At 57.8% G+C, this 27,048-nt stretch overlaps 3 protein-coding genes across 10 annotated transcripts in view; 1 reads left to right on the forward strand and 2 right to left on the reverse strand.

The window, feature by feature from the left end:
* CSTPP1 (centriolar satellite-associated tubulin polyglutamylase complex regulator 1) overlaps positions 1-5,973 on the forward strand; it is a 177,542-nt gene extending 171,569 nt beyond the window's left edge. For 2 of the 4 annotated variants that reach the window (XM_003362591.5, XM_070229483.1), the window contains exons 6-9: positions 50-245; positions 879-988; positions 3,381-3,444; positions 3,714-4,470. In XM_003362591.5, the coding sequence (XP_003362639.2) occupies positions 50-245; positions 879-988; positions 3,381-3,444; positions 3,714-3,888 (545 nt within the window). In that variant the 3' untranslated portion in view covers positions 3,889-4,470. Of the gene's footprint in view, positions 1-49; positions 246-878; positions 989-3,380; positions 3,456-3,713; positions 4,471-5,678 lie in introns of those variants that run through there. The other 2 variants (XM_023654007.2, XM_001490557.5) reach the window with 2 other exon arrangements.
* ARFGAP2 (ADP ribosylation factor GTPase activating protein 2) lies at positions 5,889-17,101 on the reverse strand. 4 transcript variants are annotated; one of them, XR_011423865.1, is made up of 17 exons: positions 16,272-17,074; positions 15,979-16,097; positions 15,330-15,402; positions 14,684-14,815; positions 14,518-14,598; positions 13,619-13,697; positions 13,284-13,340; positions 12,554-12,595; positions 12,138-12,190; positions 11,543-11,679; positions 11,311-11,442; positions 9,363-9,491; positions 9,057-9,282; positions 8,060-8,186; positions 7,808-7,901; positions 7,570-7,688; positions 5,889-7,105 (listed from the first exon to the last, which is right to left on the reverse strand). XR_011423865.1 is itself a non-coding variant. In XM_005598081.4 (17 exons), the coding sequence occupies exons 1-17, from the start codon at positions 16,341-16,343 to the stop codon at positions 7,085-7,087; spliced, it is 1,602 nt and encodes a 533-aa protein (XP_005598138.2). In that variant the 5' UTR covers positions 16,344-17,074; the 3' UTR covers positions 5,889-7,084. The 4 variants fall into 4 exon arrangements, 2 of the variants coding, with proteins under 2 accessions (XP_005598138.2, XP_001490722.2); XM_005598081.4 differs by having other exon boundaries at positions 9,148-9,282; XR_011423866.1 differs by lacking the exon at positions 12,554-12,595 and having other exon boundaries at positions 16,272-17,101.
* Positions 17,075-25,628, reverse strand: PACSIN3 (protein kinase C and casein kinase substrate in neurons 3). Of its 2 annotated transcripts, none has more exons than XM_023654002.2 (11): positions 25,489-25,628; positions 22,502-22,575; positions 22,162-22,251; positions 21,853-22,009; positions 20,907-21,142; positions 20,629-20,784; positions 19,098-19,273; positions 18,831-18,951; positions 18,518-18,654; positions 17,986-18,107; positions 17,075-17,601 (listed from the first exon to the last, which is right to left on the reverse strand). In XM_023654002.2, exons 3-11 carry the CDS (start codon positions 22,213-22,215, stop codon positions 17,486-17,488), a joined length of 1,275 nt encoding a protein of 424 aa, XP_023509770.1. In that variant the 5' UTR covers positions 22,216-22,251; positions 22,502-22,575; positions 25,489-25,628; the 3' UTR covers positions 17,075-17,485. The 2 variants fall into 2 exon arrangements, with proteins under 2 accessions (XP_023509770.1, XP_023509772.1); XM_023654004.2 differs by lacking the exon at positions 25,489-25,628 and adding an exon at positions 24,805-25,019.
* Positions 25,629-27,048: the final 1,420 nt, after the last annotated feature.

The raw sequence follows: 27,048 nt of genomic DNA on the forward strand, positions 1-27,048 counted from the left end.
AGTATGTCCCCTCTGCCTGACCTGTGCCCCCTCCACCCATGGTACCCAGAGTTCCTGGAGAGCGTGGCTGCCATCTATCAGGACCTGCTGTCAGGCAAGAACCCCAATACAGTGATTGTGCCCACGTCATCCAGCGGGCAGCACCGCCAGCGGCCGGCCTTGGGCGAGGCCAGCATGCTGGAGGGAGTGGAGGCGTCGCTCTTCTACCAGTGCCTGGAGAACCTGTGTGACCGGCACAAGTACAGGTGAGAAGTGGGCCTGCGGACCCCACCTCAGCCCCAGGGATGTTGTGATTGGTCCCGGCCTCCTAGGGCCCGTGACGGTCATAGTACAAATTAGGGCAGTGCCATGTGCCCGCAGACCAGGCTGTGAACTGAAAAGCTGCCCAGGTGGCTCATGTGGGGAGGATTACTTCCACTTGGGCAAGACCAGTGGTAGATGACCAGCGTGGCCCCTTCTTCATGCCAGGAGATTGACGGGCCTTGACTTTTTAGAGAGAAGGAAAAAACATTCACTGTACAAAGAACTCACTTTACAGAAAGGGAGGGTTAAGCTGTCCTGTGTGGCACAAAGTCCCCTTCTGGTCAGAGAAGCCAGTTTTGGTCTCTTCCAAGAAGAGGCTGTCACCTATTGCCATTTCCCCATCCTTCCCCTCCCCCCTAGTGAAGGCACCAGTTGGTGAACATGCCAGCCCTTTGTGTCTACAGTCGGGGCCTTGCTCCTGGAGGTCTGCCATGCTGCCCCAGGGTCTTAGGGCCCCCAAGGCAGGAGGCCCCTCTGTCTTGGCTCTGGGCATCTCCTAAGCCTGAAGTATGGATGAGAAGTTGGCACTCAGACTTGCTAGTCTTTGAATCTGGCATCTGTGTTCTCCCTTCTAGCTGCCCACCCCCAGCACTGGTCAAAGAGGTCCTTAGCAACGTTCAGAGACTGACCTTCTATGGATTCCTTGTGGCTCTCTCAAAGCATCATGGCATCAACCAAGCCCTAGGTAAGCAAGAACTAGCTGTGCCAGCCTCTCCTGCCCCCACGAGACAAAGGCATGCAGGAGCTGGCCTGGGTCGGCAGACATGGTGCCAAGGGGACCATCCCTGCCTTGACTTCTCAAGGCCAGACTCAGGCCTGGGGAGCTGGAGTGTGCACAGGACTGTGCCCTCTTAAGCGTCTCACACTCCATGATAAGGGACATAAGGTACGGCATCCCCGCCGAGGCCCTGCCCGGACATGCAGCCGCCTCTCGGAGGCGGAGGCATGCCCAGCCCCTCCCCAGAGAATCCCCAGTGCCGCTTTGGGGCGGGGCCTGCAGGCTGGGCAGACACAGGGCTGTTTACCCAGTGGCTCTGGAGATTATGTGTCAAAGAGACCTGAATCCATTGGTAAACAGAGCAAAGGTGTGTCTGGAGAGGCCTTTTTCCTCAGCTGGAAAAAAGACCTGATTAATCTGAAAGGGAGCAAAAAAAGAGAGAGAGGCCTGCCCTGGCCGTTGTTCCTGTCCCTCATTTCATTCTCACTGGTTGGCCTTCTCCACCCACCCCGCTCCTCCCCCTCCCACACCTGCTGCTCTCCTAGGGGACGAGCCACCAGGCCACCATCCGCCAGAGCTTGAGGGGTCCTTATTTGTCTCTCTCCTCAAGAGTACCCAGGTGTGTTTGGGATCCCGGGTCCCTGAGTCTCGGAGAAGAGACATACAGCATTCCCCTGCCTTCTGCCAGTTGAGGGAACGGGGTCCAGGGAAGGCCAGTCCACATTCTTTAAATACCAGCCACAGTAGGCCGGGCACTGGGCTAGATGCTTCAGATCCCACACGGTGGAGCCTGCTGGGGGTACTCTGGGGTCCATGGGAGTGCAAACCCCAGCAGGACAGACTGAGGGCCCTTCCAGGCAGGATGCCACCTGGCAGCCTGGTTATTCTGAACCAGTGCTTGGGACATGCACAGGTCTGGGGACCCCTCAACTAAGTGACGTTGGTAGCCAAGGCTGCACAAGGAGTAGAAAGGAGGCAAATAGGAGTCAGAAGTCAAGGGTAAGGGGGCAGCAGGTAGGATTTGCTTAGGTTTTCTGTCGCGTTCGTAAGTAACTGACCGCCCTCCCTTCCTTTCCACCAATTGGCTGCTAGGAAGGAAAAGGAACCACTAACTGGATCACAGCCTGGACTAACCTCCTGCCTCACTTATTCTTTAAAGAGAACAATCACACATTCAGCCACTTTTGCGGAGTGCTAATGCTGGGGGGAGTGGCAGATAGAAAGCAGCATACCGTCTCTGCCCTCACCTGCGTCTCCAGTGTATGAAATAAAGATCCGGACAGACCTGGGTGCAGCCAGTTGTCCACCCGTTCTGAAGAGGGGTTGTCCTGTTCCCTTAGTCCTCAAGGCACCCCCACACACACTCAATGAGAGAGCTTCATGGAACATAGTTTGAAAACCACTAACTTAGAGCAAAAGGGGCCAGGAGGCACCTGAAAAAGCTCTGGAAAAGTCCTAAATTGAACTAGAGCCACATGGGTAATTTTAAGATTGAGGCTTTCTGGAGACCAGCATTGCTACCTGCCAGATCTAGGTTCTGACCACCAGTAAGCTCTTCTCCCTCAACAGTTTGCCGGTGAGAATCTTTCTGTCTGCAAACTTCAGCTTCGCCTTCCCTCCCACTGCTCACAGCTCCAGGGAGCATGCAAGACTCTCTCCTCTTACCTTTTCCCAGGATCAAAGAATCACTTCCCTTAGTTTGTCGCTGAGGAAGCAGCTCAGAGATTTGTGGCAGAGCAGAGACAGGACAGCTCCCCCTCCTGGCAGCTTCTGGCCACGCAGAAGAGTTTGGTCTGATCCTGACCAGCCTTCTCTTCTCGCCCTTGGGACCCTCCAGAGGAGCTGAGGCAGCCTTTTTGACCATTCTGTCTCCAAAGTGGGGTCACCCTAATTTGGGGGCACAAAGCTAAATAATTTCTGGTCTTTGGGGTGAGCCTGGGCCATATCCTCTCTCTTTGGCTCCTTTTCAGCCCAGTACCTGGTTTCTCAAGGAAGGATTAAACCCCCAGCACCAGCTCACAACCGACCATCTAGTCTTGGAAGGGGATTGCCCTGTTTGTGCAGAGATCTTGACGTTTGGAGATATCTCATAACTGTGGTCTCTGCCCCAAGTCGGGGAGGTAGGCAGCGGGGTTCCCTACATTCATCCAGAAGTACCCAAGACTTCCCGCCCCCGCAGCGGTCCCTTAAACTTCTCTTAAGAGCTCTTCCCCAGATCTTCTGGATCAGCCTTCCCAGGGTCAGCAAAATAGGCAGCCAGGAAGGTGAGGCGCATGGAGCCATCTGCTGTGAATGGGGCTAACTGGAACCTGGCTGAAGGACCCTCAGATTAAATTTTGTGCCCCCAATTATCTCCTAGGAGCTTTGCCTGACAAAGGGGACCTGATGCACGATCCGGCCATGGATGAGGAGTTGGAACGGCTGTAAGTGTCAGGTGGGAAGATGCTGCCCCCTTGTCGGGGCCAAACCTCAGGTGGACATGGCACTGCCCATCATGGGTCACAGAGCACTTGTCCATAACACCCCCTATCCATCAGGGAAGGGTTGGGGCCAGCAGAGCCTGAGGTAGCCTCTCTCTGAGTCCTTTGGGAATACAGCTCACGGTGTCATCCAAATGCAAGAGTGAGCGTGGAGGTCCTGGTCTCTGGACAGGAGGCATCTCGCTGCCCTCTGGGCTTCTTCCCTCCTTCAGGCTGGCCCAAGTCCCAGGCCTGGTCAACTCGGTCACTGCCAGTTCAGAGGCCAGCTGCCTGCCTTCCCGGACCCCTCCCCGGGTTGGCTCCCCGTGGAGACCTCTCCATCACGCCCGCAAAGTGGATGCAGAGAGTGATGGCTCCACTGAAGAGACAGACGAGTCCGAGACTTGAGGAGTCTGAAGGGTGCTGTCTGCAACGCCCTGTACCCTCCTCCCGCCCAGCCCTTGGGACTCCCACCCCGCCTCCTCTCCCACGCCTGTGCCATGCTGCCCTCTGCTGGTGGAAAGGCCAAATAACGGCCCCAGCCCACAGACCTGCCAGAGGGGTTCTGACGATCAACCACACCAAGCAGTGAACCTAGAAAGTTCACAGCCCTCTCTCCCTGGCCCTGTCGCCTTTGCGCTTTACTCAGGCCCCAAGCTCACAGCAGACTGAGCTGAGGCCACCGGGAAGGTGACTTGGCCTTTGCCTTTTGCTGACAGTCCCCGCATAAGGGTCATGTCCCCACAGCAACTCCAGGAAGGGGGAGACCATGAATAAGCATGCAGGGCCTTGCATGATCAAAGGTGCTGCCAGTGATGCAGGTACTGGGAGGGGATAACCACGGTGGCCTTCTGCTGGAGGAAAAGCCACTAGCCATGATAGGATGAAGGGTGGGCACGAAGACAATTTCACTTTCAAAATCTGCTTCAAGTCTCCTCTGTGTCTAACAGTTAAACACGTGAAATGAATAAAGTCCCTTGTGTCTGGGAAGCGGTGAGTCTAAGGCCACCAGACTGAGGACGGGCGAAGGGAAGGGGCAAGTGTGGGGTTTTGGAGCCGAGTCCCAGCTTTTCTGGCAGGACTGGGAGGTGGGGACCAGAAGCCCAACCAAGCCCGGAGACCTGCCTCAGATAATGAGCCAAGAGGGGCTTACCTGCTGTACAGGATAGCAGCCTTGCAAAGCAACGGTGCTCACAGCTGGAACGGGCCTTCAGAAGACAAGCTCAGAGGGGTCAAGGTTCCCATAACTTTTAAGGCCAGCCCTCCAGCCAGTTTCCCCAAACATTTGCCAAGCACCTGCTCGGGATCAGGGCAGTGGGGATGCAGGTGTGAACAAGACAGACCTGAGGAGTACCAGCTTCCAGCCAAGACTGGACGAAGGTAAGGACAGGTGGTCTTCAACTTCCTTGAATTAGGCAGGGGTCCTCCAGGAAGTAAACCCACCCAGCAGAGCAGGCTGCCTCCTCGGAAGCAGGAGATCACCATCACCAGGCGCACACGTTCTCCTGGGCTCCTCCCTGCCGGGCCCAGCCCGCCTGGATAGTAATAGGAAGTGGGTCCCAATGCCCTGCAGGGCCAGGCCACGACTGGAAGTTCCAGTCCTACTGAAGCTCCAGGCTATGTGGCGAACTCTCTGGACCCACCATCATCTCCAGCCTCCAGCTGACGGAGAGCGGTTCCAAACTCCTGGCTTGCATCAGAATCACCTGGGGAGCTTGTTTACAATGCCAACAAGCTCCAGTTTGGGATGGGGCACAGAAATCTGGACTATGCGCACTCCAGACATTCCACAGCTGCAAGTCCCAGACCGCACTTCAGAGGTCACTGGCTTAGAGCCCCATGGCTCTACCTGTCCTTTCTAATCATCCACCCCCCAGACCAGTGGCTTACAACTGTACTCTTACAGGGGTCCTCGGACCCTAGGCGGCAGAGATGTTCCAGGAGCCCCTAGAGGAGAAACGGGTTGCCAGGCCAGGGGTTTATACATAGACACATCCTTTCTTCGTGGATTTAAGAGCGTTCCGTTAAGGTCTGAACATTTTCATTGTTTTTAAACCCCACTGAGAAACACGCCCCCAGTCACACCCACTGCCGGGATGAGGTGTAGGGCTGCTGAGGGTGCTCACCTGCCGCAGCCATGTGGCTCAGAGGATGTTAAAGGGCCAACTAACACCAGCTCTTTCCTCCGCGTGCAACAGGGTGGTAAGGTCGAGGCTGCACCGGACCTCGCGGCAGCACAGGGCCCAGGAGCCAGGCACCTTTGGCTTTCACAGAAGAGACAAGTTGGAGGCCCCGGAGAGAGTGCCCTCAGCTTCGGCACCGACACCCTCCCCGTATCGGTGGGAGCCCAGAGAGTGAGGCGAGGGGCCTGCACTGGGCAGGGAGGCAGGATCCAGAGAGGACACTACTTCACTCAGACCAACAGGGGCCCAGGGCCCCATCGGGGCTTTATTTGACACCACTTTGTTTCAATACAAACAGTCCAGAAAGAAAGTCACGTCCCTTTGGGGGAGGGGGTTGGGGGAAGAGTGGTTTGTGTTGCTTGGGAGCCCAACCATCAACCCACAGGGGGTGGGCTGAGCCCAGACTGCCAGCACGGCAGGGAAAGATGGCACCAAGGATGACACAGTGCATGGCCCAGTGGCCAGGGGCAGGCCTGCAGCTCTGTAGGCGCCTCAAGCTCTCACTGGTGGGTGCTGTCCAGGCCCCTCTAAGCCCAGGATGATGCAGAGGAAGAAAGCTGAGCCCCAGGAGCCTGCTTCTGTCCCTCATGTCCTCTGCTTCCTTGGCCAGCATGACGCTCACAGCATCCAGAGCAAGGCACAGGGCAGATGAGACCCACCAAGCAGGGGAAGAAGGGACAGAGGGTCCTGCGGGCCACAATGGATGGTATGGAAGGACTCCGGACACCCAGGAGGAGAAGTAATCCTCCAAGTGATCACGGTAAAAAGGGGTGATGAGACGGAAGATCACGTGGGCCTCCAGGCTGGTCCCAAATGAAACCTTTAGGTGCCACATCAAGTTTCTACCCTTAGTAAGGCCCTTCCCCTCCCCTGCCCTCTCCTGGTGCCCAGAAGAGGCCACTGGAGCAGCAACAGCAGCAGCAAGTCCAGAGCCTCCCTCCCCTGGGGGCTGGTCTACAGCAGAACTCTTTCTAGATGCCCCCACTGGTTCCAGAGAATGGGGCCCAAACCCCCAGATGATCTGGAAGGATCCTAGAGCTGGCAAAAAAGCCTTGCACTTTTGACCTTCCCTACTTGGGGAAGGGCTGGACTCAGAATAAGCTATCCTGAGGAACGCCCACCCCTCACTCCCAGTGTGGCAGGACAAGTGAGCAGCAGCTTTGGGGGCAGAACTGAAAGGACAATAATCTAGCACACAGTGAGGCGGGGGGCGGTGAATAAAGGGCTCCATCTACAGGCAGAGGTCGAGGGCTGGTACCACCGGTTCCCCTCACCCGAGATCCTCAAAGGCCACCCCACTCACACACCACACATACAAAGTAATAATGCCTCCCCAGCTTCCACAAGGCAAGCATCCCTGGGCTGGGAGTCATGGGGTTTTGCTGCTGTCACCACCATAGGCCTGAGCCATGAAGCCTGGATCAGTAGGAACCATAGCGATCCTAGGGATGGGGGAGAAAACCACAAAGTCAGTCTCTAAGTCGCAGCAGCTTCCCAGCATGTGCACCCTCCCCGCAACACAGCCCACGGTACTGGGGTACTCGGGCGGGGAATCCGGCACCAGTCTCACCATGGCAGACTGTTTCCTGTTTTATTGTGACCTAGGAAAGGGGTTGTGGCCAGATCCCAAGGGGGAAGCCCTGCCTGAATCACCGAAACTGGGGAGGAAGGAGAAAGAGCAGTACAGGTGACAGACTAGGGGAAAATCAGTGCAGACGTGGCATCTTCCTAGGGAGAGGCCCGCCCTGGTGCCAAGCTCAGAGGAAGAAAGCTGCCCCTCCAGGAAAGTACATGCTCTCAGGCTGAGGGGCTCCCCACAGCAGTGTCTGGATGAGGTGGAGAAGGCCAACCTCCAAGCACTGCTCCTAAGGCCCTCCCACCCCAGGGCAAGCAGCCCCAGCCTCACCTGTAAAGAATTCATCACACCGTTGGCCAGCACAGCCATCTTCCCAGCCACAGACTTGACACCCTGCTTAAACTGGGCAATGTCAGCCGTGGGGAGCACGTTCCCCAGAGATACGCTACCTGTCAAAGCAAGGGGAGGGCTGACCCAGAGCCCTGCAGGGAGCCCTTCCCAGTCCTCAGGGCCTTCCACCTCTGCTCACAGGCCTTGCCTGGTGTCAGCCACACCACTGGGGCCCTACCTGCTCCATGAGCTCCATCCACGTCCCCAAAAAGGTCTGAAGAGCTGATGGCGCTGCTGCCTGAGAGCTGCTGTAGCCGAGACCTGGCTTCATACTGGGATGAAGAAAAGGCAAGGGTGGGATCTTGTGGCCCATGACCCAAGAACTCACACAGGCCCAGACACCCTGGTGCTGCAGCCCAGCGGAGCAGCAGGGAGGAAGCTCCTGCTTCTGCCTGCGGCCTCCAGGCTCAGGGTGGACAACTCTGCTTACCTCGGCATCCACCTCCCGCCCAAAGAACATGTCAGATGAGATGGCTTTGGCTCCTGCAAATTTCTGACGCGCTTCACTGGACTCAAGGCCTGAGCTCCGGCTTTCTGCTTCCCTCCGGTTTGTGACTCTGCAGGGTAGATGTGGGACATCTCTGACCCTTCCCATTACTATCTGAGGCCAAAAAAGACCACCAGTGGCCCCATCTGACTATGGCTCTGGGACTCAGGGGCCCTCTCCCCCGGATGAGGCCCCTCCCTCCTCCACAGTGAAGCCGAGGTAGAGAGCTCTGTCAACTCCACTAGGCAGTGTGGACATACGGTTTGGAGGGGCCTAGACTTCTGCCCCAAACCACTACTGCCTCACCAAGGTCCAGGATGTGATGATATCACTCCTGCTACTCTATTCCTAGTTATGACTGGCCTAACATTAGGGTGACCACATGTCTCGGTTTGCGTGGGTTTATACCTACTCTCCTGGTGTAATTAATAGTACCCCCTTTTACTCTCAAAAGCAACCCAGTGTGGATGAAAAGGCATATGTTCACTCTTACCTGGCACTGATACGCACAGACACTGGGCTAGGTGTGTTTTATAGTTTCATTCATTTAATCCTTAGAACAGCCCTGTGAAGTCATTACTTAAGTCCTCATTTTACAAATGGATTATTTGCAAATAACCTATCAATTACACATTGCCCAGATTAACGTGAAACAAGCTTTTTAAAAAATAAATAAGATAGGAGCCAGAGACCCATATCCCTTAGGAGGTCAGAACTGACACATAAAATCAGGCCCCTCCTGCCAGAGAAATGGACCTTGAGCAAAAGCAGCTCCTAGGCCTTCTGTGCTGAGGAAGCACAGCTGAGCCAAAGCCCGATCCCTGTGCTGTCTAATCCGGCAGCCACTAGCAACACGTGGCTATTTAAATTTATTAAAATGACATTAACAATCCAGTTCCTTGGTTGCACTAGCCAGTTTAAGGGCTCAGGAGCCACATACTTAGCGGCTCCCACACGGGACAGTGCAGATCCAGAACATTTCCAGCATCACAGAAAGTTCCACTGGACAGTGCTGCCCTAGGCCACTCCACCTTTCTGAGATAGGCCGGATGCTTGAGATGGTCACTTCCGGCTCCTTCTCCTCCATCCTGTCCATACCCCAGGAGGCATCTGTATCCCAGCGGGAACCAAAACTTTCCCCCAAGGAAAAGGGGTTGTCCTTGTACCTAGGGAGACAGTACACTGGCTCAGAGAAGCTTGATGAGGAACGTGGTAGCCAAAGTGTGCACCCCAACAATAACCTTACTTTGGGGGTCCAGAGGCAAAAGTACCAACATCGTCAAACAAATCCAGCTGCGAGCGGGAGGACTTTGCAGTCACCGGGGTTTCCTGCTCGATCACCTGCATTTCAGACAGCACCGAGTGGGAGACAGAGCTATGGAGGAAAGCACAGCCAGGCCACGGGAGCGCCGGTGAGCGTTAGTGTCACCCAGGAGAAGATGTCCAGCTGTTGGCATAGACCTGGCTTCTCCTTCCCTGGGCGCCACCCAGAGCCTTCCACCCCCACCCATGCCCAAGGCTGGGCCAGACCCAGCAGGGAGCGCTGGCAACTGTGCTGAACTGGAGAGCGCGCCCTCAAGTGTCTGCACATCAGCTTTGTTTTCTCAAAGTAGTGTTTCCCTGGCAAATGACCGTTTGCCTGCTGTAAGTTTAACAGTAACGTGCACCCAGTGGTGGTGCTCTGTCCTGGAAAACAACTGCTGGCCTTGCTGCCCTATGAGCCACATCCTTCACGAAGATGGCTACATACACACAGAAAGGAAGACGAAAAATGCCCACAACCAGGGAAAGGAGGCTAACGGCATCAAAGGGTAGGTTCTTAATTATCCCATTCCCCAACTTAAAAAAAAAAAAAAAAAAGCACAGAGCCTGGTTTTCTGCACTAAGGCCTGTATCTGCTGTCTGGTTCCCAATGAGAAGAGGCCTTGAGTTGGGCCCGCAGGACCACCTCTCGAGGCCTCTCTTTCCTCCCGTATCATGCTCCACAGGGGCATTTTAAGGACTAATTTTATTTAAATAAATACATTTAAAAATATCTATAGCTTTTAGCTGCCAGAACCCCAAGGAGTGAATATTTTGCAACAGAGCTTTAAATAGGGTGGGCTGCATTTAAGTAAAAGATTCTACTGTACTACAAAAAAGAAAAAAACAGCTGAAAAATTGTTCATACCCTTTAACCCAGTAATTCCTGGGACCAAAACAGGGACGGAAAGGAGACCTAACGTCCTTTTCGGGATTGAAATATTATGTTTCATGTTCAATTAGCTGAGGGTTACAAGTAATACACAGACTGAAAGGGAAGAACCTAAATCCAACGGGCACATGGTCTGAAAGATTATGTAGAAAGACCCAGCCTCATCTTCTTCCAGAGAAGCAGGGATTAATGGCCAAACATACTGAATTTGGAATCAAATAGTTCTACATTCAAGACCTAGTTGTGCCAGTTACTAGATTTGCGGGCTTCAGACAAGTTGCTTAATTGCCGAGTCTCAATTTTCTCATCTTTGGAAAGGAGTAACCCCACCTCCTGCACAGGACTGTCGTGTTTAAGTACATAACACCAATGGAAGAGTGCGCCACTCAGCACAAGCTAACGGTAGCCAGGACTGCTGGGCCTGGCACTGTCAGATATGCCAATTTTTGAGAGAGATCAAAAATCTCTAGAAGTTAACTTGGGGTAGAGCTAACAAAATGTCCACAACAACTGGTTTGCAGCCCGTTTGTGGTTTTTTAAGAAAATGGTCCTGAAACAGGAAGGATACCACCCAACCAAAGGACGTTTGAATGCCTGGGGGTATTTCCAAGCATTACCGTGTCTGGCAGCACAAATGGCATTTAGCGGACAGGGATTAGGGATGCTAAAAGCCCTGCAATTCCCAGGGAGGTCAGGAGAAATGACAACCTGTCACAGGACTCCAAGCGCCGTCAGCACCCCCCTGAGGAAGCACCTCCCTGGTCTCTTAGATATACTGAAAGGCACCTGATCCTATGTTTCATTCACTCAACAAATACTTAGGGAGCACAGACCTCCTATGTGCTAAGCACTGTACCGGGCACTTTAAGACAACAAGCAAAGCCATCTATTCAGCCTCTGAGGAAGCCTCAGCCTGCAACCCCAAACTGCTGGGCAGAACCTGCAATGGTTCCCAAAAGACAATCGCACTGCCTGGCCACACCCCGGAGCTGAGCCTCACCTTCGGGATACCAAGCCCATGCCCAGCCTCTCTGCCTGCTCTCGCTTCTTCCCTTCCAGATTCTGTAGCTTCTTCTCCTCCTTCTTCCGGTCAATTTGCAGCTCCTGGTAGGCTAGACGCATGGAGGCAACCCTTGGAGGGAACAAACGTGTCAGAGCCGGCACCCAGTCTGACCTGTCCTACTTGCCCACCCAACCCCTCATGAGCCGGGGCCCCTCCGGCAAACACTCACATGGACTCCTCGGCCTGCTTCTTGGCATCAGCCACCTGCTGCTCACGGAGCTTCTCTGCCACCTGGGCCTGTCGCTCAATCTCGCTGAAGCTCTGGCTGCTCACCTTCTGGGCCCCGAGGCCTTTCTTAGCACCCAGCTGGGAGGAGAAGCACATGACAGAGGCCTTGCCAACCACAATGTCCTCCGTCCCCTCCCAGGTATGGGTACTCTAACCACACCCACAAGGAAAGGGATTCTTCTTAAAGTTGAGGGTGAAAAACAGGCACCCAGTGAGCATGGTCGAGGGAGGACAGCGCTCCTGCTGGAGGGCATGACGTGGCCCACACAACCCCAGCAGAGGCCTCAGGGCCTGAGGACAGCAGCTAACGCTGACCAGGCGCAGTACGTGCCGAGCACTCAATGCACACGATCTCACTGACTGCTCCCAGGAGCCCCTTGAAGACAGGCATCTTGACGGCCCTTCAGAGGTAAACTCGGAGAAGTTAAGTACCTCCGTCAAAGTCAGAGAGCCAGGAAGCGGTAGGGTCGAGGGGTGAGTGCCGGCAGTGGGACTTCAGCTCCCAACCACTCTACCATCCTGCCTCTCCCACCTACCCCTTTCTTAGCTGCTGCTGGCTTCTTCTTGCCAATGAGGGAGGTTTTCAGTTCTGTGTGAGAAAGAGGGCGGGGCACGAGTGAAGACAAAGGGAGGTCAGAGGCAGCAGCTCAATCCACACCATGCAGCTTCTTGGCAAGAACTTCTAAGAAGAAGAGCTTCAAGCAGGGGAAGGCAAAGCTGCCACCACCAGTTCCAACCGATGGCATCAGGGACAGTCCAAGTCAGACAAGGTCAGGGGAGGCTACTGACTCCCAACAGACTGAGAACCTAGACCTGACGTGCCAGACGGTCAAAGTCCCTGAACCAACAGGAAGGTTGCCAGGCAGGGAGCAGATGCCAAACACCAGCCTCAGCTCCTAAAGCAGGGAGCTGGCGTGCAAGAGCCTGAGCTCCCCAAGCGGCTGTTGATTACCTCTGGCAGGAAGGGCCCCTTTAGGTGACAGATACATGGACTCTGGAGAGAAACAGACTTGTGGCTAACAAGGGGCCCAGGCCAGAGCCTCCATATAGCTCCTAAGCCCAGAGGCCCAAGTTATCTCAGAGGCCTCTACAGAGCCCCACTTTAGACCAAGCCATGCCAGCCTTCTCATGGGCTCAGTTCGACAGTCATTCTGCTGGCTTCCTGCCCCAACCCCCAAGGGTCATCAGAACAAACGAAAGTCAACAAATGGATTGTTCACCCTGAAGCAAGTCTGAAGAACACTAAGAGTAGAAAAGACCTGAAAGACAGGACAGGGACTGGCTGAGAAAGGGCAACGTCACCTCCAGCCACGAACAGCTCAGAGCTGTCCCTCCATCTCATGAAATGGACCACACAGGCCAATCCTGCCTCAGACCCCAGGGTGAGGTGTCCAGTCTCATGCTGGCCTCACCACCCTTTGGCTAGGCCCAGCCCCACCCCTGGAGGCAGACCCCAGGCCTTGCACCACCGCATCCAGGTTCACCAATTCAAAGGGCCTGGCTCTAACGTCCTGGCAGTTGACGTTGCAGCCACGAATTCAACGCCAGTCCCCACTCCAGAAAGGTCAGATGCTCGGTCTCCTGGGGCCTCAGTCCACTGACCAGGCAGCAGCAGATCTAAGAACAGTCCTTGAGGCCCACCCTCTCCCAGACACCCCTCCCCTGCCAGCAGGCATACTGACCCAGAGAGGCTTTGGGTGAGGTGCCAAGCAGATCCGTGCTGGGGCCGTGCTCCGGCTCTATGGACACAATGGTGGGAATCAGATGTAGAGTTCAAAGCCTCCTCTGACCTCCCCTCAAAGGAAATGATGGAACAAGAGTAGGGGCACTTGCTTTCCTCAGCTTCCTGAGGCCACCGAAAGACAAAAGGAATGCCTACCACTTCCTCCAAGGGATTGAAAAGAATCCCAGCCCCCCCAGGGATAGAGGAGATGTCCCGCTCCTATTCCCATGGCCAGGTGTCCCCTTCCCAGCCCTGAGGACCAGGGCACTTGGTTGGAATCCAGGAAGAACTCACGTGCCAGGCCACTGCTCTCTGCCGGAGCTGGCTGCTGGGTCTCTGCTGGGTCAGTGGCTGGTGCATTCCAGGCAGGGGGCTGAAAAGGAGGCCAGATCACAGAAGCCTCAGTGAGTCACTCCTGGTGGCAAGGAGCACGAGCCCCTACAAGTACCGTGTGGAAACAAAGCCCTACTCCAAGCCCATGAGGAAAGGAGACTAGAGATTAGTGAGTAAAATTATAGTTGCTATTCACCATGGAAGAAAAAAGCAGGAAACTAGCAGCTACCTCCACTATCTACTTAGAGCCAGAGCCCATTCCCCTAGTTTACTAACAACTAACCGCTACTGGGCACATACCATGTGCCAGACACAAGTCACAGGGCTTTTCACACATAAACACGTTTAATTATCACAACAAACTCAACGAGGTAGATACCTCTCCACTTTAGCGGCTGAGGTTTTGACAGGCTAAGTGATTCGGCCTTTCCATGATGGTGGCTAAGTGGAGGCGCAGGCAGTGAGACAGAGAGTCTGCCCACAGCCCCCAGTGCCAGCAGGGCGAGCCTCGCAGGGCTGGGTTGCTGGGGAGGGGATCCTTTCATCGTCCCCAAACACAGCGCCCAGGAACCCAGGAAAAGTTGTTTGGCATTCCTGACACCTCTTGAGCCTTCACGAAACTTCTCCTCCTCCCTAACACCCCGGTTTATAGGGTCCATTCCTAAGGAGGGCCACATTGCAGCCCCACTCATGGGAGAGGGAAACACCTGCACCTACCCAGCTATGGACCCCAGACATGCCGTCTGAGGTATCACACCAAGGCGAATGGAATCCACACCCGTGATCACAGAAGGCCTTGGCCTTGGTAAGTAACCCACCTGTCAGGAACGACAGTGGGCAACATTCCTGTGGGCACTCACCTGAGTGTGTTCTGTGAAGAAATCAGAGTCCTTCTTCTCTGGGGAGTGACCGGAAGCACTAGTCATATTGTCTATCCAAAGCTGGGAGGGAGAAGACAGCCTTGAAACCCAGGGCTCTGAAGATCCCCACCCACCCCGCTACCCAGCCCAGGGAACAGGCACCTACATCAGTGCCATGCCTAGCCAGGGCCGCGCTCCCCAGCTGCCGGATCTTTTCCCGGTACATCTGGGCAGCTCGGCTGTTATATTTGGTGTTGGCATCACTCGCTGTGCATCCATGTTGGCGGAAGAAAGCTGTCTGGAGAGCAAAGAGGAGAGGCGAGCAAGCTCTAGGTGATCTCCCCAGAGCAAAAGAAGCACCCCCTTATAATAGCCCGGTCAGTATGCAGACAGGATGATACGCTCTACTGATACCAGTTTTTCACAGAAGTAAAGCTCCTCAGAAATTCCTGTGAAGAACGCAGCTTCCCACCCTCTGAGCTGGCTGGCTGAACCCAGCCCTCACTGGACCCCGCCTGAGCACAGCACGCCGTCCCCACTGTGCCCATCCTTCATCCAGGCCTGAAGACCTGGAGGACTGCGGAGGCCCCAACTTCCTTAGCCTTTCCCAGAGAACATGTGTCCCGTTTAGCCTTAATCTGAAGCCCCTTTGAGAAGAACAACGACCAATTTCCAAGTTTAGAGAGTAGCGCAGTGTTGGTATAGACCAGAGAACCCTGTGAACAGAGAAACTGAGAGGGCCTCGCCGGAAGTCACTGTAAAGTTAGTGCCCAGGCAGAAAATGGGGGCCGGAGGATGGTAAGGAGCCTTACCGCATTGGCGTTCCCGCCGACCTGCATACACCTCAGCTGGAACCAGCTCCAGTTGGAATCCAACTCTGTGGACCTGCAAGGGCTGCGTGTCACCCACCAGCAGATACCAGGGGACGCGTCCCTGGCAGACCCACACCTGTCATTTGGCCTCGGGCTGCAATAGGCGCCCAGGAAACATTAATCAGCCACCACCCCTCCACTCGACCCTGTCTATGAAGCTTTGCTCTCCACTCATCTACTCAAAAGGGTACTAATTATTTCCCAGATCCGAAAGGAGGTCGAATTCTCAGGCGCTCAAGCTTGGACTTGGCTTCCCCATTAACGACAGCCAGTCTCGCTTCCGACGTATCGACGGATGTATCAGCAACAACAAGGTCAATGCAACTAAGTTTTCCCCGAAACTAACGCTTGGAGTGTCGAGTTTGACCGCCAAGAAAAAAGGGAGTTTTAACCCAGGCGCGGAGACGAACCGCCCCTGTGGCAAGGGGCTCGCACAGGCGGTTCCCTCCCGCGGGCGGCCGCAGACCCCGGGCCGGGAGGTTTCGCATGCCGAATTCAGGGCGGTCCCAGCCGAGGCAGCCGCTCTCCCGTGCTGAGCACACAGCCCCGGCCGGCCGGGGGCAGCCCAGCAGCCGCACGGGGCCCCCACCTGATGAAGCTGAGATGGACGCCCAGGGAGCGGTGCACCCCAGAGCAGTCAATGCACAGGAAAACGCCGTACGTGATGCTGGCCCAGCTCGGATTCTTGGCGCCACAGTCAAAGCAGGCCTAGGCGGAGGAGGAGAGGAGCGACGGTCAGGGGCCCCGAGCCGAGGCCGGGTGCTGACACCCCAGGAAAGCAGCCCGCGTCCGCCGCTCTCCCTCCCTCAGGCCCCGGGAGGGCCAGGCCCCGGAGAGACCCTCTCGGCCGGCGCACACCCCGCGCGCCTCCCGTTCCCGCACCTTGTTGGTCGGAATTGCGCGAAGCCTTTTAAAAAGAGTCTGGATTTCGGTCTTGCTCGGCTCCGCCGCCATTTTCTCTCCTTCCCAGACACCAGTGCGACCAACAGGTCCCGTCACGGGCCAATCCGCGCCCGGGAAGGCGAAGTACCCTGGTTGGTCTCAGCAGTGCCCTTGCCAGCCGAGGGGTGGGGGAATCTGTCCGATCTGCACCAATGAGCGGCCAGCGGGGCAACAGTGACGTCAGCAGCCTCGGCTCTGCATTGGTCGCCCGAATCAACGCTGCACCAGGCCGGGGCCAATCCGCAGCCAGGGCGGAGCCAACCCGCAGCAGGCGCGGAGCGACGGCTCGCGGGCTGGTCCAAACCTCGCCGGAGCGCTGCCCGAACGCCCTGCTAACCCCAGAAGGGGGAGCCATCTCCCAGGAGGCGCGGGCTGTGACTTCGGGGACTCGGGCTTGAGCTGGAGCCGGTTCCCGGTGGATGAGTAATGATTAACAGTCCTACCAAGCACTCATGGTCCCACCGACCTGAACGGGAAGGCAGACTCCCCGGGTTCCCGCCCAGCTCAGAACTCGGCACCCAGCCTCCAGCCTTGGCCGGTTTACGCCAAGCCTGATCTCGAGTCCCTTCCCCCCAGGTTAGGGTCCTGAAGTTGCAGGGCAGGTACAAGCCGGCAAACCTTGCCCAACCCCCGCCCGCATAACTCTAGGCCCAGGGACCTCCCCTCGCTCGGTGCCTCTCTCCAGATGCCCTCTGGAGGCTGGTATGGGTGGAGTATCAAAAAAGACGCACACAAGCCTGACGGCGCTTTTTTCCCCCCAAGTTTAATACACACTAGAACAAGCCACAAGAGGATGTTGCTAGTCCAGAACTACACTCACCCCAAGACCCCCTAGGAGCCCCAAAACACAAGAGACCAGGAACTGCGTCCATGGCTCCTGGGGAGACCCAAAGGCTCCTGGGGAGGCTCAGGCACCCCTGAGCCCTTCTGTCACCTCCTGATCTCCCCTCAGCCTGGACTCTGTTGGCTCTTCCCTACCAGTCCCTTCCTAGACGCAGGCCCCTCCCCTCCCTGGGTCCCAGGACTTCCTCCCTCCTGGGGGACAGAGGGGCAGCAGCAGCACGATGGTTCAGGGCCCTCAGGTCCGGCTGTCCAGAAGAAGCTGGGCTCTGACTCAGGGTGGAAAAACGTGGCTGAAGGGCTGTGAGGGCAGGTCAGGCCCCCACACACTCCACGTAATTGGCAGGATACAGGCCAATACGGCCACTCTGTAACTGGCCTTGGCACCAGCCCTGCTCGTCTTCCTCGCTCATCTTCAGCAGCTCCTCCCCTGGGGGAAGGGGAATTGGTCACTGCCAATCGCCCTGGCCTGGCCCCTGTTCCTGCAATTGGGTCAAGGACTGAGGGGCAGGGGATAGTACGGGAGCCGAGCTAGGAGAAGAGACGTGGCTCAAGCAGAGGGAGGTCAAAGTCAGCAAGCCACTCCAGCCCAGACCCTGAAGGCAGCGCTCAGGCCCCAGCTGGTGACTTTGAGAGGCAGGCAGACGCTCTGACTCTGATGCCCGAGGACTGGACCCAGAGCAGCCTTAAGAGTCAGAGAACTGGCCCGTGAGAAGCGGTATCTGGCTTCCCTCTTTCACATCCCTGTTCAGGCTAATAAAGGGGGTGGGCGGGCTGAAGTCTGGGAAGGAACAGGAAAGGGGTGCCACGGTACCTGCTCGGAAGCTCAGCTCATCAGCTTCCTGGCCAGCGTAGTCGTAGAGGGCCCGCACCCGCACCCCAGTGGCAGCCTTCCGGGAGCTCTCCTCATCTGACCACTCCTCCTCCTGCCCACCACTGGAGGGGGAGACAGGCAGCAGGCTCAAGGCACAAGGAACACCTTGAGCGACTGGGCCTAGGACTCAGGGCCAAGGGCTCACCCCCTGGAGGAACCCCGGGAGACGGCAGGTGGGGAAGAAGTGGAAGATTCTAGTCTGACTCTGCCATGCATGCCTGTGGACTCAGGTGTACTTCCTGCCACACAGCGCTCACACGAGCAGTAGATGAGAGGGAACGTGGGAAACACCTGGAAAATCTAAACCACCATGAAAACTGGTATCATTACAACTGCTAAGTGGGTCCTAAGGTCTCGGGCCCAAATTTTCAACCCACTTCAGGCGTGACGGGAATGAAGGGGAGGAGACAGCAGAAAGGAGGCCAGGGGGCAGAGCTGTTTTCCTTCCCACAGCCAGGCTCCTGGCTCTCACCCTGGGGACCCCAGGGACTGGGGTGGGGGCACAGCGCCATCTCTTGTGGCCACGATGCTAGTCAGAGTAACTTCATCAGGGCTCCGGCCACCCTTCTCCTTCCGGCTGATTGTCCTCTGTGTGTCCAAGGACCACTCCTGTGGGAACAGTGCTTAGGGTCAGGCTGGGCTGCAGGCAGTGGTGGCAGCCAGGGTCATCCAGACGGCCTTCACTCACCTGATCCCAAGCCCTAGCCGAGCCTCCCTCCTGAGTCCAGGCTGAGCCCAGTGGGAGCCCACCCCCCTCCCAGCCCCAGCCAGCTGGGAACACGTACCTCAAACTGTGGCCAGTTCATGGCCATCCCCGGCCCATGCGTGCCACGCCACCAGCGCAGATCCTCTTCGTCACTGGCTGCCTCGATGCTCTGATGCAGGTCACGGTGGAGTTCTTGGAACCTGTGGCCCAAGGCACAACCCTCAGGCTGGGAAGCCCTGGGCCCCTGCACCCCTCAATCTCATTCAGCCCAGCCAGAACCCAGGAAAGATGGAGGATGACCCCCCAGCGTCACCCCCCACCTCCATGCCCACTCTGCAGGCCATACTTCTCGCTGCTGGAGAGGTCGAGGTGCTGATGGAAGGTGAGCAGCATATCCTTGAAGAAGAGAAGCCGCTGGCGCTCAGCGGCCTGGCAGCTCTCGAATGCCTGCTCCATGTCCTCCATGTAGCGCGGGGTGTAGCGATGCAGCTCTGCCAACGTCTGCTCATACTGGGTTTTCACCTGAGTGGGCGAGGAGGAGGCCTGGTGAGGACAAGACCTTCTTCCGCTCAGGATTCCACTAGTATTTCCTGGGAACCACCGTGGGCTAGACCTTGAGCTAGGCACCAGGGGCAAGTCGTCCTAAAACCGGGCTCCTGCCCCCAAGGACCCCAGCAGCCTAATAAGGGGAGTGACATTCGGACACAGCAGCTTTAAGAGTCTGATGAGGGGCCAGCCGGGTGGCACAGCAGTTAAGTATGCACGTTCCACTTCAGCAGCCCGGGGTTCACCGGTTTGGATCCCGGGTGCGGACATGGCACCGCTTGGAAGCCATGCTGTGGCAGGCGTCCCACATATAAAGTAGAGGAAGATGAGCATGGATGTGAGCTCAGGGCCAGTCTTCCTCAGCAAAAAGAGGAGGATTGGCGGCACATGTTAGCTCAGGGCTAATCTTCCTTAAAAAAAAGGTAAAAATAAAATAAAAATTAAAAAATATAATGTGAGTCTGATGAGTTTAGGGGGCCGGCCCTGTGGCCGAGTGGTTAAGTTCGCACACTCTGCTTCAGCGGCCCAGGGTTTCGCTAGTTCAGATCCTGGGTGTGGACATGGCACTGCTCATCAGGCCACGCTGAGGTGGCATCCCACGTGCCACAACTATGAAGGACTCACAACTAAAAATATACAACTATGTACTGGGGGGCTTTGGGGAGAAAAAGGAAAAATAAAATCTTTAAAAAAAAAAAAGTCTGATGAGTGGAGAGTGAGATGAAGTCCACCTGTGGGGAGAAATCAGAAAAGGCTTCAGGGAGGAGGTGGAAATGGACCAGCAGCTCAGAGGACGGGAGGATTTAGAAACACAGAGCTGGAGGAAAGGGCGCTCTGGCCGAGCAGGCAACGAGAGAACTTGTCGCAGGTGGTACACTGTGAAAGGAAAGGAGCTGGGAAGGTGTCAACTGCTAAAATTATCCCAATGCCTGAAATGGCACCATTTCTTTCCTCGGGTAAAGCATCATCTTCGCTCAGGTTCCTGGATAAGGTAGAGAGAGCGTGGCAGGTGGGGATTAGAGTAATAAGAGTGCTGGAGCAGCCCGGTGGTGTAGTGGTTAAGTTCATGTGCTCTGCTTCGGTGGCCCGGGGTTTGCAGGTTCAGATCCCAGGCCAGGACCTAGCACCGCTGTGGCAGCCTCCCACATAAAATAGAGGAAGATTGGCACAGATGTGAGCTCAGCGACAGTCTTCCTCAAGCAAAAGGGAAAATCAGCAACAGATGTTAGCTCAGGGCCAATGTTCCTCACCAAAAAAAAAAAAAGAGTGCCGGGGACTGGAAAAGGCCCTCAGGAGCCCTGAGCTGGGCTGGCCAGTCCTGCAGCCTGTACCTTCTCGGCCTCCTTGGTGCAGCGTTCCACACGCTCCTGCAGCTTGCGCAGCTGCTCCTGGGAGACGGCACTGTCTGCCTTCGCGTGACTCTCCCGAGTCTGGGCAGTCTTCTCCTCCTTCCGGGCTGCGTGGTAGCTCTTCTTGGAGGCCTCAACCTGGCGCACATGGGGACAACTCTGGACCCTGCACACCACACCCTGGCCCGCTGCAGCCCCCTGCAGCCCCCTGCAGCCCCAGGAAGGGGCCTGCCTCTGAGGCCCATCTCTCCCAGGCTCACCTCCTTCAGCCTCTTTAGCCAGGGCTTCTGGGCCTTGCGGAAGCCATCCTCGGCAGCCCGGCTCTCTCGGAAGCCACCCAGCACAGGCCGGTGGAAGGCACCCCGCTGCCAGGCGCGCACCCGCTCGCTGTCCTGCCCCTGCAGCTTCTCCCGAACCTCGAGGTGCAACACGCTCAGCCGCTCGGCCGCAGTGAAGAAGGCGTGCCAGGCCTTCTCCAGTGTGCCATACTGAGGGCCTGCAGGGAGGCACGGGGCTGGGGGCAGGCCAGGGATGCCCCTGGAAACAAGCTCGCCCCCCTCAGTGGGTGCTGCTCTGGGTGCCAGGCACAGACGGGGGACGATGTCAGCTCCTACTGATTGAACACCGACTCTGTGCCCTAACATACGAGATCTCACTGGATCCTCACCTTATACCCCACTGTGAAGACAGTGTCATGATCAACATTTCACAAGCGAAGAAACGGAGACCCAGAGAAGTGAAGTGAATTACCCAAAGCATTACAGCTACAAGTGGATCTGAGATTCGAACCCAGGTCTACGGCATAAACCACTACACTCTGTTGCCTCCAGGGGAAGAGCCAGTGTCTGTCCTCCAGGAAGGCAGCTTGTTAGGTTGGAAAGATCCCAAGTGCCCGAGTCAAAAGGACTGGGCTTCAGCTCCCCCTAGCTGTGTGACTTCAGACCAGTCACTTAGCCTCTCTGAACTTCCGGATTCTCCTCTAGAGAATGGGTAGAACAGGACCATCACCATCAAAGCGTTGTTAGAAATACCAAAATAACTCATGACCATACTTTGCAAACTCTAACAGGATGGCGATGAGAATAACCAGGAGGATCTTCTCTCTTTAAAGGGAAGGCGACCAGATGTGCAAAAAGAAACTGCTGTGCCTGGTCCTCCCACCCCCGGCGGCTCTCTGCTCCTGGCTAGACCCAAGCGCGGGCTCACCCTTCTCCACGGCACCCCTCCACTTGCGGGCCCAGTCGGCCAGCTGCTGGGCATAGGCCTTCTCGATGCGGGCACGCTCCTGGAAGCAGCTGACCAGGTCCCCGCATAGCCGATGCCCATCCTCCACCCGCTGCACCGTGCGCCTGTAGTTGCCAGCCTGGGACATACACAAGAAGGATGGCGTCACCCTGGAGAAGCTCCCTTGAGGCCTGGGGCTGACAGCGAGACTCCTCCTCTGGACAGGTGGCTGTTCCCAGAGTGGGGTGGGCACTTCAGAGCCACCCCCAAAGCGGGGACCCAGCTGCTCACCTCCCAGAAACTGCCTTCCAGGGCCTCCCCTCCAGCGTCTTCCTCTGGTGCCATGGTGTCCCCGCAGCACGGAATGGTGGCGGATTGGGCCTGGGAAGGGCAGAGGGGTAAGCAGGGAAGCCAACAGACGCTTTGGGGGACAGGAAAAGACCCTCTCCTACCCCTGGGCTTTGCCCGCACTACCGTCCCCACCACCCAAGGAACTAAACGTCAGAGCTATGACTTAGCAGGCAGGGGTCTGGAAGTCCCCAGGAAGGGCCAGGAGAGGGGCGAGCATGGCAGTTTCCAAGCTCCTCCTCTCACCGGGGTCTGCCCTTCCCCTCCACTTCACCCCACATACCTGGGGGCCTAGAGATCAGTTCAGGGACCTGGCCGTCCACCTCTCAGAGCTGCCACTGTTGAGTCTGCTTGAAGCTAACAAGAGCAAAGGAGGGGGTGAGGGCGGGGGCCTGGTGAGGCCAGGGCGGTGCCCAGCTCCCCCGATATAGCAACTGCTGTCAGAAGAGCCAGATTCCAGCCAGGAGAATGCCAGGCGGGTCACACGATCCAGCTGGGGATTAGATGGCAGGCGGGGGTGGGTGGTGGGCAGAGGGCCCCACTCCCCCAACTGCAGATGAGAGAAGAGGACGCCTGCCCAAGCCGGGGCCCTGTGGCCTTTCCTTCAACAACAAGGCGACCCTCTTCCAGACCAGGCCAAGTCAGCCTGCACCCAGCCACACCCCAGAGCTCCCTGTGCTGGGAAGAGCAGACTGGAAGCCAGGAGGCCTGAGTCTTCCCTTGGCCAAGAAGCTTGAGCAAGTGCATTTTACTGTCCTCTCCCAAGGGAGCCTCAGCTCCCTCTAAAGATGGAAATCCCGCCTCCTGGTCTGCTTCTGTGCTAGGGCTGAGGTAAGACCCAACCCAGCAATGACCAAGTATGTGATGGGCCCAAGAGTGACAAGGAGACACTCATCCTGTCCCACGGCATCCACTGAGGTCCCATTGGGCGCTGTGGGTAATGAGCAACCCAGCCCCGCCCTCACAAAGCCCAGACTCCAGGGCAGCATGGGGGAGTCAGACAGGTGATCGGCCAGTTATAAGAGTGTTCTCCAGAATCGCAGAGAAGAGCAAGGCAGATTCCAACCGCAGAGCCACCACCCAGGGGCTAGAGGACACAGTGGCATGTGGCCGCTCCCCTCTGCCTCCAGGCAGGGTCTCAGCTGTCCCTAGCATGGACTCAAGCCCCTAGAAGGAAATCGCTTCCTCTCTGAGCAAGCCCAAGGGACACTGTCAGGCCCAGGAGGACAGAGTCTGTGTCCACTGCCCCTAAAGCAGAGCTCCATCACAGACCTCTACCCATCCTTCAAAACTCAAATTGAGGCATCTTCTCCACGGTCACCCCCCATTCCTCCATCCTCATTCCCACAGCCCCTTGTGACCCCTCAGTCAGGGTATATATCCCACTGGGTTGTGACTGACAGGACAGGAATGGTCCCCAGGCATTGACAGAGACTTCCTGGGGGTCCAGTTTGCGTTTCTCCAGACACTGGAGTTAGTAGTTGAATGAAAAAACAAGTGACATTCACCTGAAGACCAGGAAACCCCCTGGCTACGGCAGCTGTGAGCAAGCTCAGCCTGAGGGAGCTTCCACCCCTGAGCCAACAGGAGGGAGAGCTCGGGCCTGCAATGGAGGTGGCCGGGCACAAGCAGGAGAGGGCAGAGCAGCTGGCCCCACCAGGGCCCTCAGTGCTTCACCTTGCTTCCCATTTGCCCAGAAAGGACTGCCAACCAGATGGAGAGAAACAGAGCTGCAGCTGTAAATCACAGGCCCTTTGGAGCTGTCCCAGTCAGGCATCCAGGGGCCTGGGCCCCCTGCCTGCTCCAGCTCCATGCTCCGGCTCCCGGGAGAGCTGCCCCCCACCCTTCCCTCTCTCTGGCCCCAGAACAGAGCGGGCTGTGTGTGCAGGGCTGGCACTGCTCCCTCCGGCCTCCCAGAGCAAACACAAGCCCAAGCCCCAGGCACAGCCAGGCCCCAGAGCCCGGGCTTGATCGAGCTGTGGGGGTGGCCTTGCGCCTGGGCCCCTGGTGAGGAGGGCCAGCACCCTGGGCTTCCTGACTTCAGCAGAGACCCAGATCGGTCCCCAGAACACACTCCGCCACAAGCAGGAGCTCAGAAAGCAGATAATGAATGCTCCAGCCCAGAGAGCCAGCACCTACGGGGCCCTGAGGAGTCCACTGGGGTTTGGCACGGTCTCCTCATAGCTGCCTGGGCCAAGGTAGGGAGTCCCGGGGTTCAGGGAAGAACCACTCTCCCCACCTGAAGCTGGTAGGTATCGGCGCCCACACTAGTCCCCACCCTTCCCAGAAGCTGGGGGCATGCCCCTGGGAGGGAGCATTGCCATCCTGCCCTGCCCATCCTCGGTCCTGAGTCACAGGCTGCGCCCAGGGGCCTCTTCTCCCAGCAGCCCCTCCCGGTCTGCCCGCAGCTTGGGCTTTGAAGGCACAGGAGGGTGCAGGGGACTGGTCCAGAGAGGGGCACCTAGGCTAGAGCGGCTGGAACCAGCAGCCAGGGCGGCCGAGGCTGGGGGAAGGGGTGGCGCGGGGGAAGGGGAGGAGGCAGGGCCAGGGAGGGTCATAACAAAGGGGCACTTTTGGAAACCCGACCTGCCGGCTGAGGTGCCTGCTCCCCGATGACGCACACCAAACCTCGGAGGCCAGGGGCTGCCCGTCTGGGGCCTCAGCCCTCATGGACGGCGCCCTTCGACCGGCCCCGCTTGCCGGCCCGGCGCTGCCCAGCTCGGCCGTGGAGCCCACGCGGAGCGGCCGGGCCAGGCCTAGCCATGGAGGCTCTAGGACTTCTTGGCCAAACTTGTTGAATTTGGTCTCGGCGGGGGTGGGGCCAGCCGATCACCGCTGAGGGGAGGGGGTGCACCCTGCCTGGGCCAGGCCGGCCGGGGACTGCCGATGGTGGCCCGGGGCAGCGCCCCAGGAATTGGGGCTCTTTGCACAGGGCAAGAGATCGCCGGGGAGCGAGGCCCCTTCTGGGGCCCCAGGGCGGCTTGGGGCCTTTGAGGCGCCCCAGGAGCTGGGGTGGCTCTCCAGCCCCGACGTCCCCCTGCCCCCGGCCGGCCTGGGAAATTGCGGGGTGCGCGGCGCCGCACAGGAGACGCCCCCTCGGCTCGGCTGCAGCTCTTCCCGACCTCACGCAGAGCGGGGTGGCCTGGGGCTCCCGGGGTGGGAGTCGGTCCCGTCGCAAACTTCAGGAGCGGGAGGAGGAGAGGGCGCGCTCCAGCCACGGGTCCTGCCGCCCCTTCCCCGCGGTCCCCCCCGCCCCGGGGCAGCACTCACCGCGTCCTCCCTGCGCGCCTTGGCGGGCGGGGGTCCGGCCACGCTCCGGCCCGAGTCCTGCCGTTCCCGGGCCGGGGCCACCGCCTCCCGGAGCGCGCCGGGCCCTCCCCCGGGAAGCCCGGCCCCCCGCCCCGCCCTCTCCTCGCCACCGCGGCCCCAACCCCACCGGCGGGCGGCGAGGGCGCAGGGACCGCGGGCATCGCGGCCACCGGCGGCTCCCGGGGCGCAGGCCGTGGGGTCTCGGCTCTCGCCTGAGAAGCGCCAGGGCCGACTCCCAAGGGTGGCGCCTCGCCGCTAGAAGGAGTCAGATTTCGGCTTTGCCCCTCCCCGGCCTTTGCAGAGCCTGGGAGACCGGTGGAAGCGGGAAGGGATCGGGCCTGCACGGGCACCCCTTGGGGGGCCGCTTCGGGGGCTACACTGCCCTACATGTTTTTGCTGAGCACAGCTTTCTTAGAAGGTAGCTCCGGCGAGGCTCACCACCACCCCTTTGTAAGCATTAGGATTCCCATTGTACAGATGCGGAAACTGAGGCTCAGAGACCTTCAGCAGCTTGCACAAGATTTGTAGTCGGGCAGGACCCGCACTCCAAAGCCGTGCCCTCTCTCTGCCGAGCCCTGCCTGCCAATCTGGGGGCGCTTTCTGAGGACTGGGTCAGACATGCGGTGGGGGGGGGGGGGCAAAAAGCCACGAGCTCCACCCCCCCCGTGTTATTCCCAGCTTTTGTCCCACGATTCATTCTTAAATCTCTTCTCCCCACCACCCGCTTTGTCAGTCACCAGCTTTAGTAGATTTTTCCAGATTGCCAAGATCCCACCCCCACCCTTCATAAATCCCTTCTCATTCATCCCCTTACCCCCACCCCAGGGATTTTTCGGAGCCTGCCCGTCTGTTATTTATATCCACTGGAGCGGTCCAAGAATGTTCCTAGGCTGACCTAATCGCCACCTGCTTGGCTTCCCCGCCCCTCCCGCTCGCTCCTGGGCCGGGTGACCCAGCGGCCGTGCCCTCCGCCTGGCACGAGAGGCGAGAGGCGGCGCAGGTCGGCTGGGTCCGACGCACAGAGCGCTCCGAGGGTCCAGATGGCGCAAATTCGCTCCGGTTTGGAGAGCCCCCCTCGCGCTCCGGGGAGTGCGCCCCCAGGGGGATGCCGCGGCGCTCTGGGAGGCCAAGGGCCACGCTGCTTTCTCTCCAGCACGTACTCTTCGTTCCCACCCCCTACATCCACCCCCAACTCCCTGAGGAGTGTGAGTACTTGTGCGCGGATTTTGAAACGCCAGCTTTAAAAATAGCAAAATTGGGTTGTTTCTAAATCCGGGAGAAGTCACGGACGCGTTGTTTAGGCAGCTAAATCCGCTCATAAAATGAAAAAGGGGCCTGAAGAGAATGAATGGGGATAATTTCAGGTGGTAATATTAGCTGCTGCGGGCTGACATGCTCCGCGGTCCTAGTGGGAGGGTGAAACTGCCCGTGGGCACCCAAGACGCACGCGAATCATCCCTGCGTAGTGGATCCTTGCGGTGGCGTTCACAGGGTGTGTACCCAGCAGGAGACGGTTTCCGG

Source organism: Equus caballus, chromosome 12 (assembly GCF_041296265.1).
Source record: "Equus caballus isolate H_3958 breed thoroughbred chromosome 12, TB-T2T, whole genome shotgun sequence".
NCBI lineage: Eukaryota > Metazoa > Chordata > Mammalia > Perissodactyla > Equidae > Equus > Equus caballus.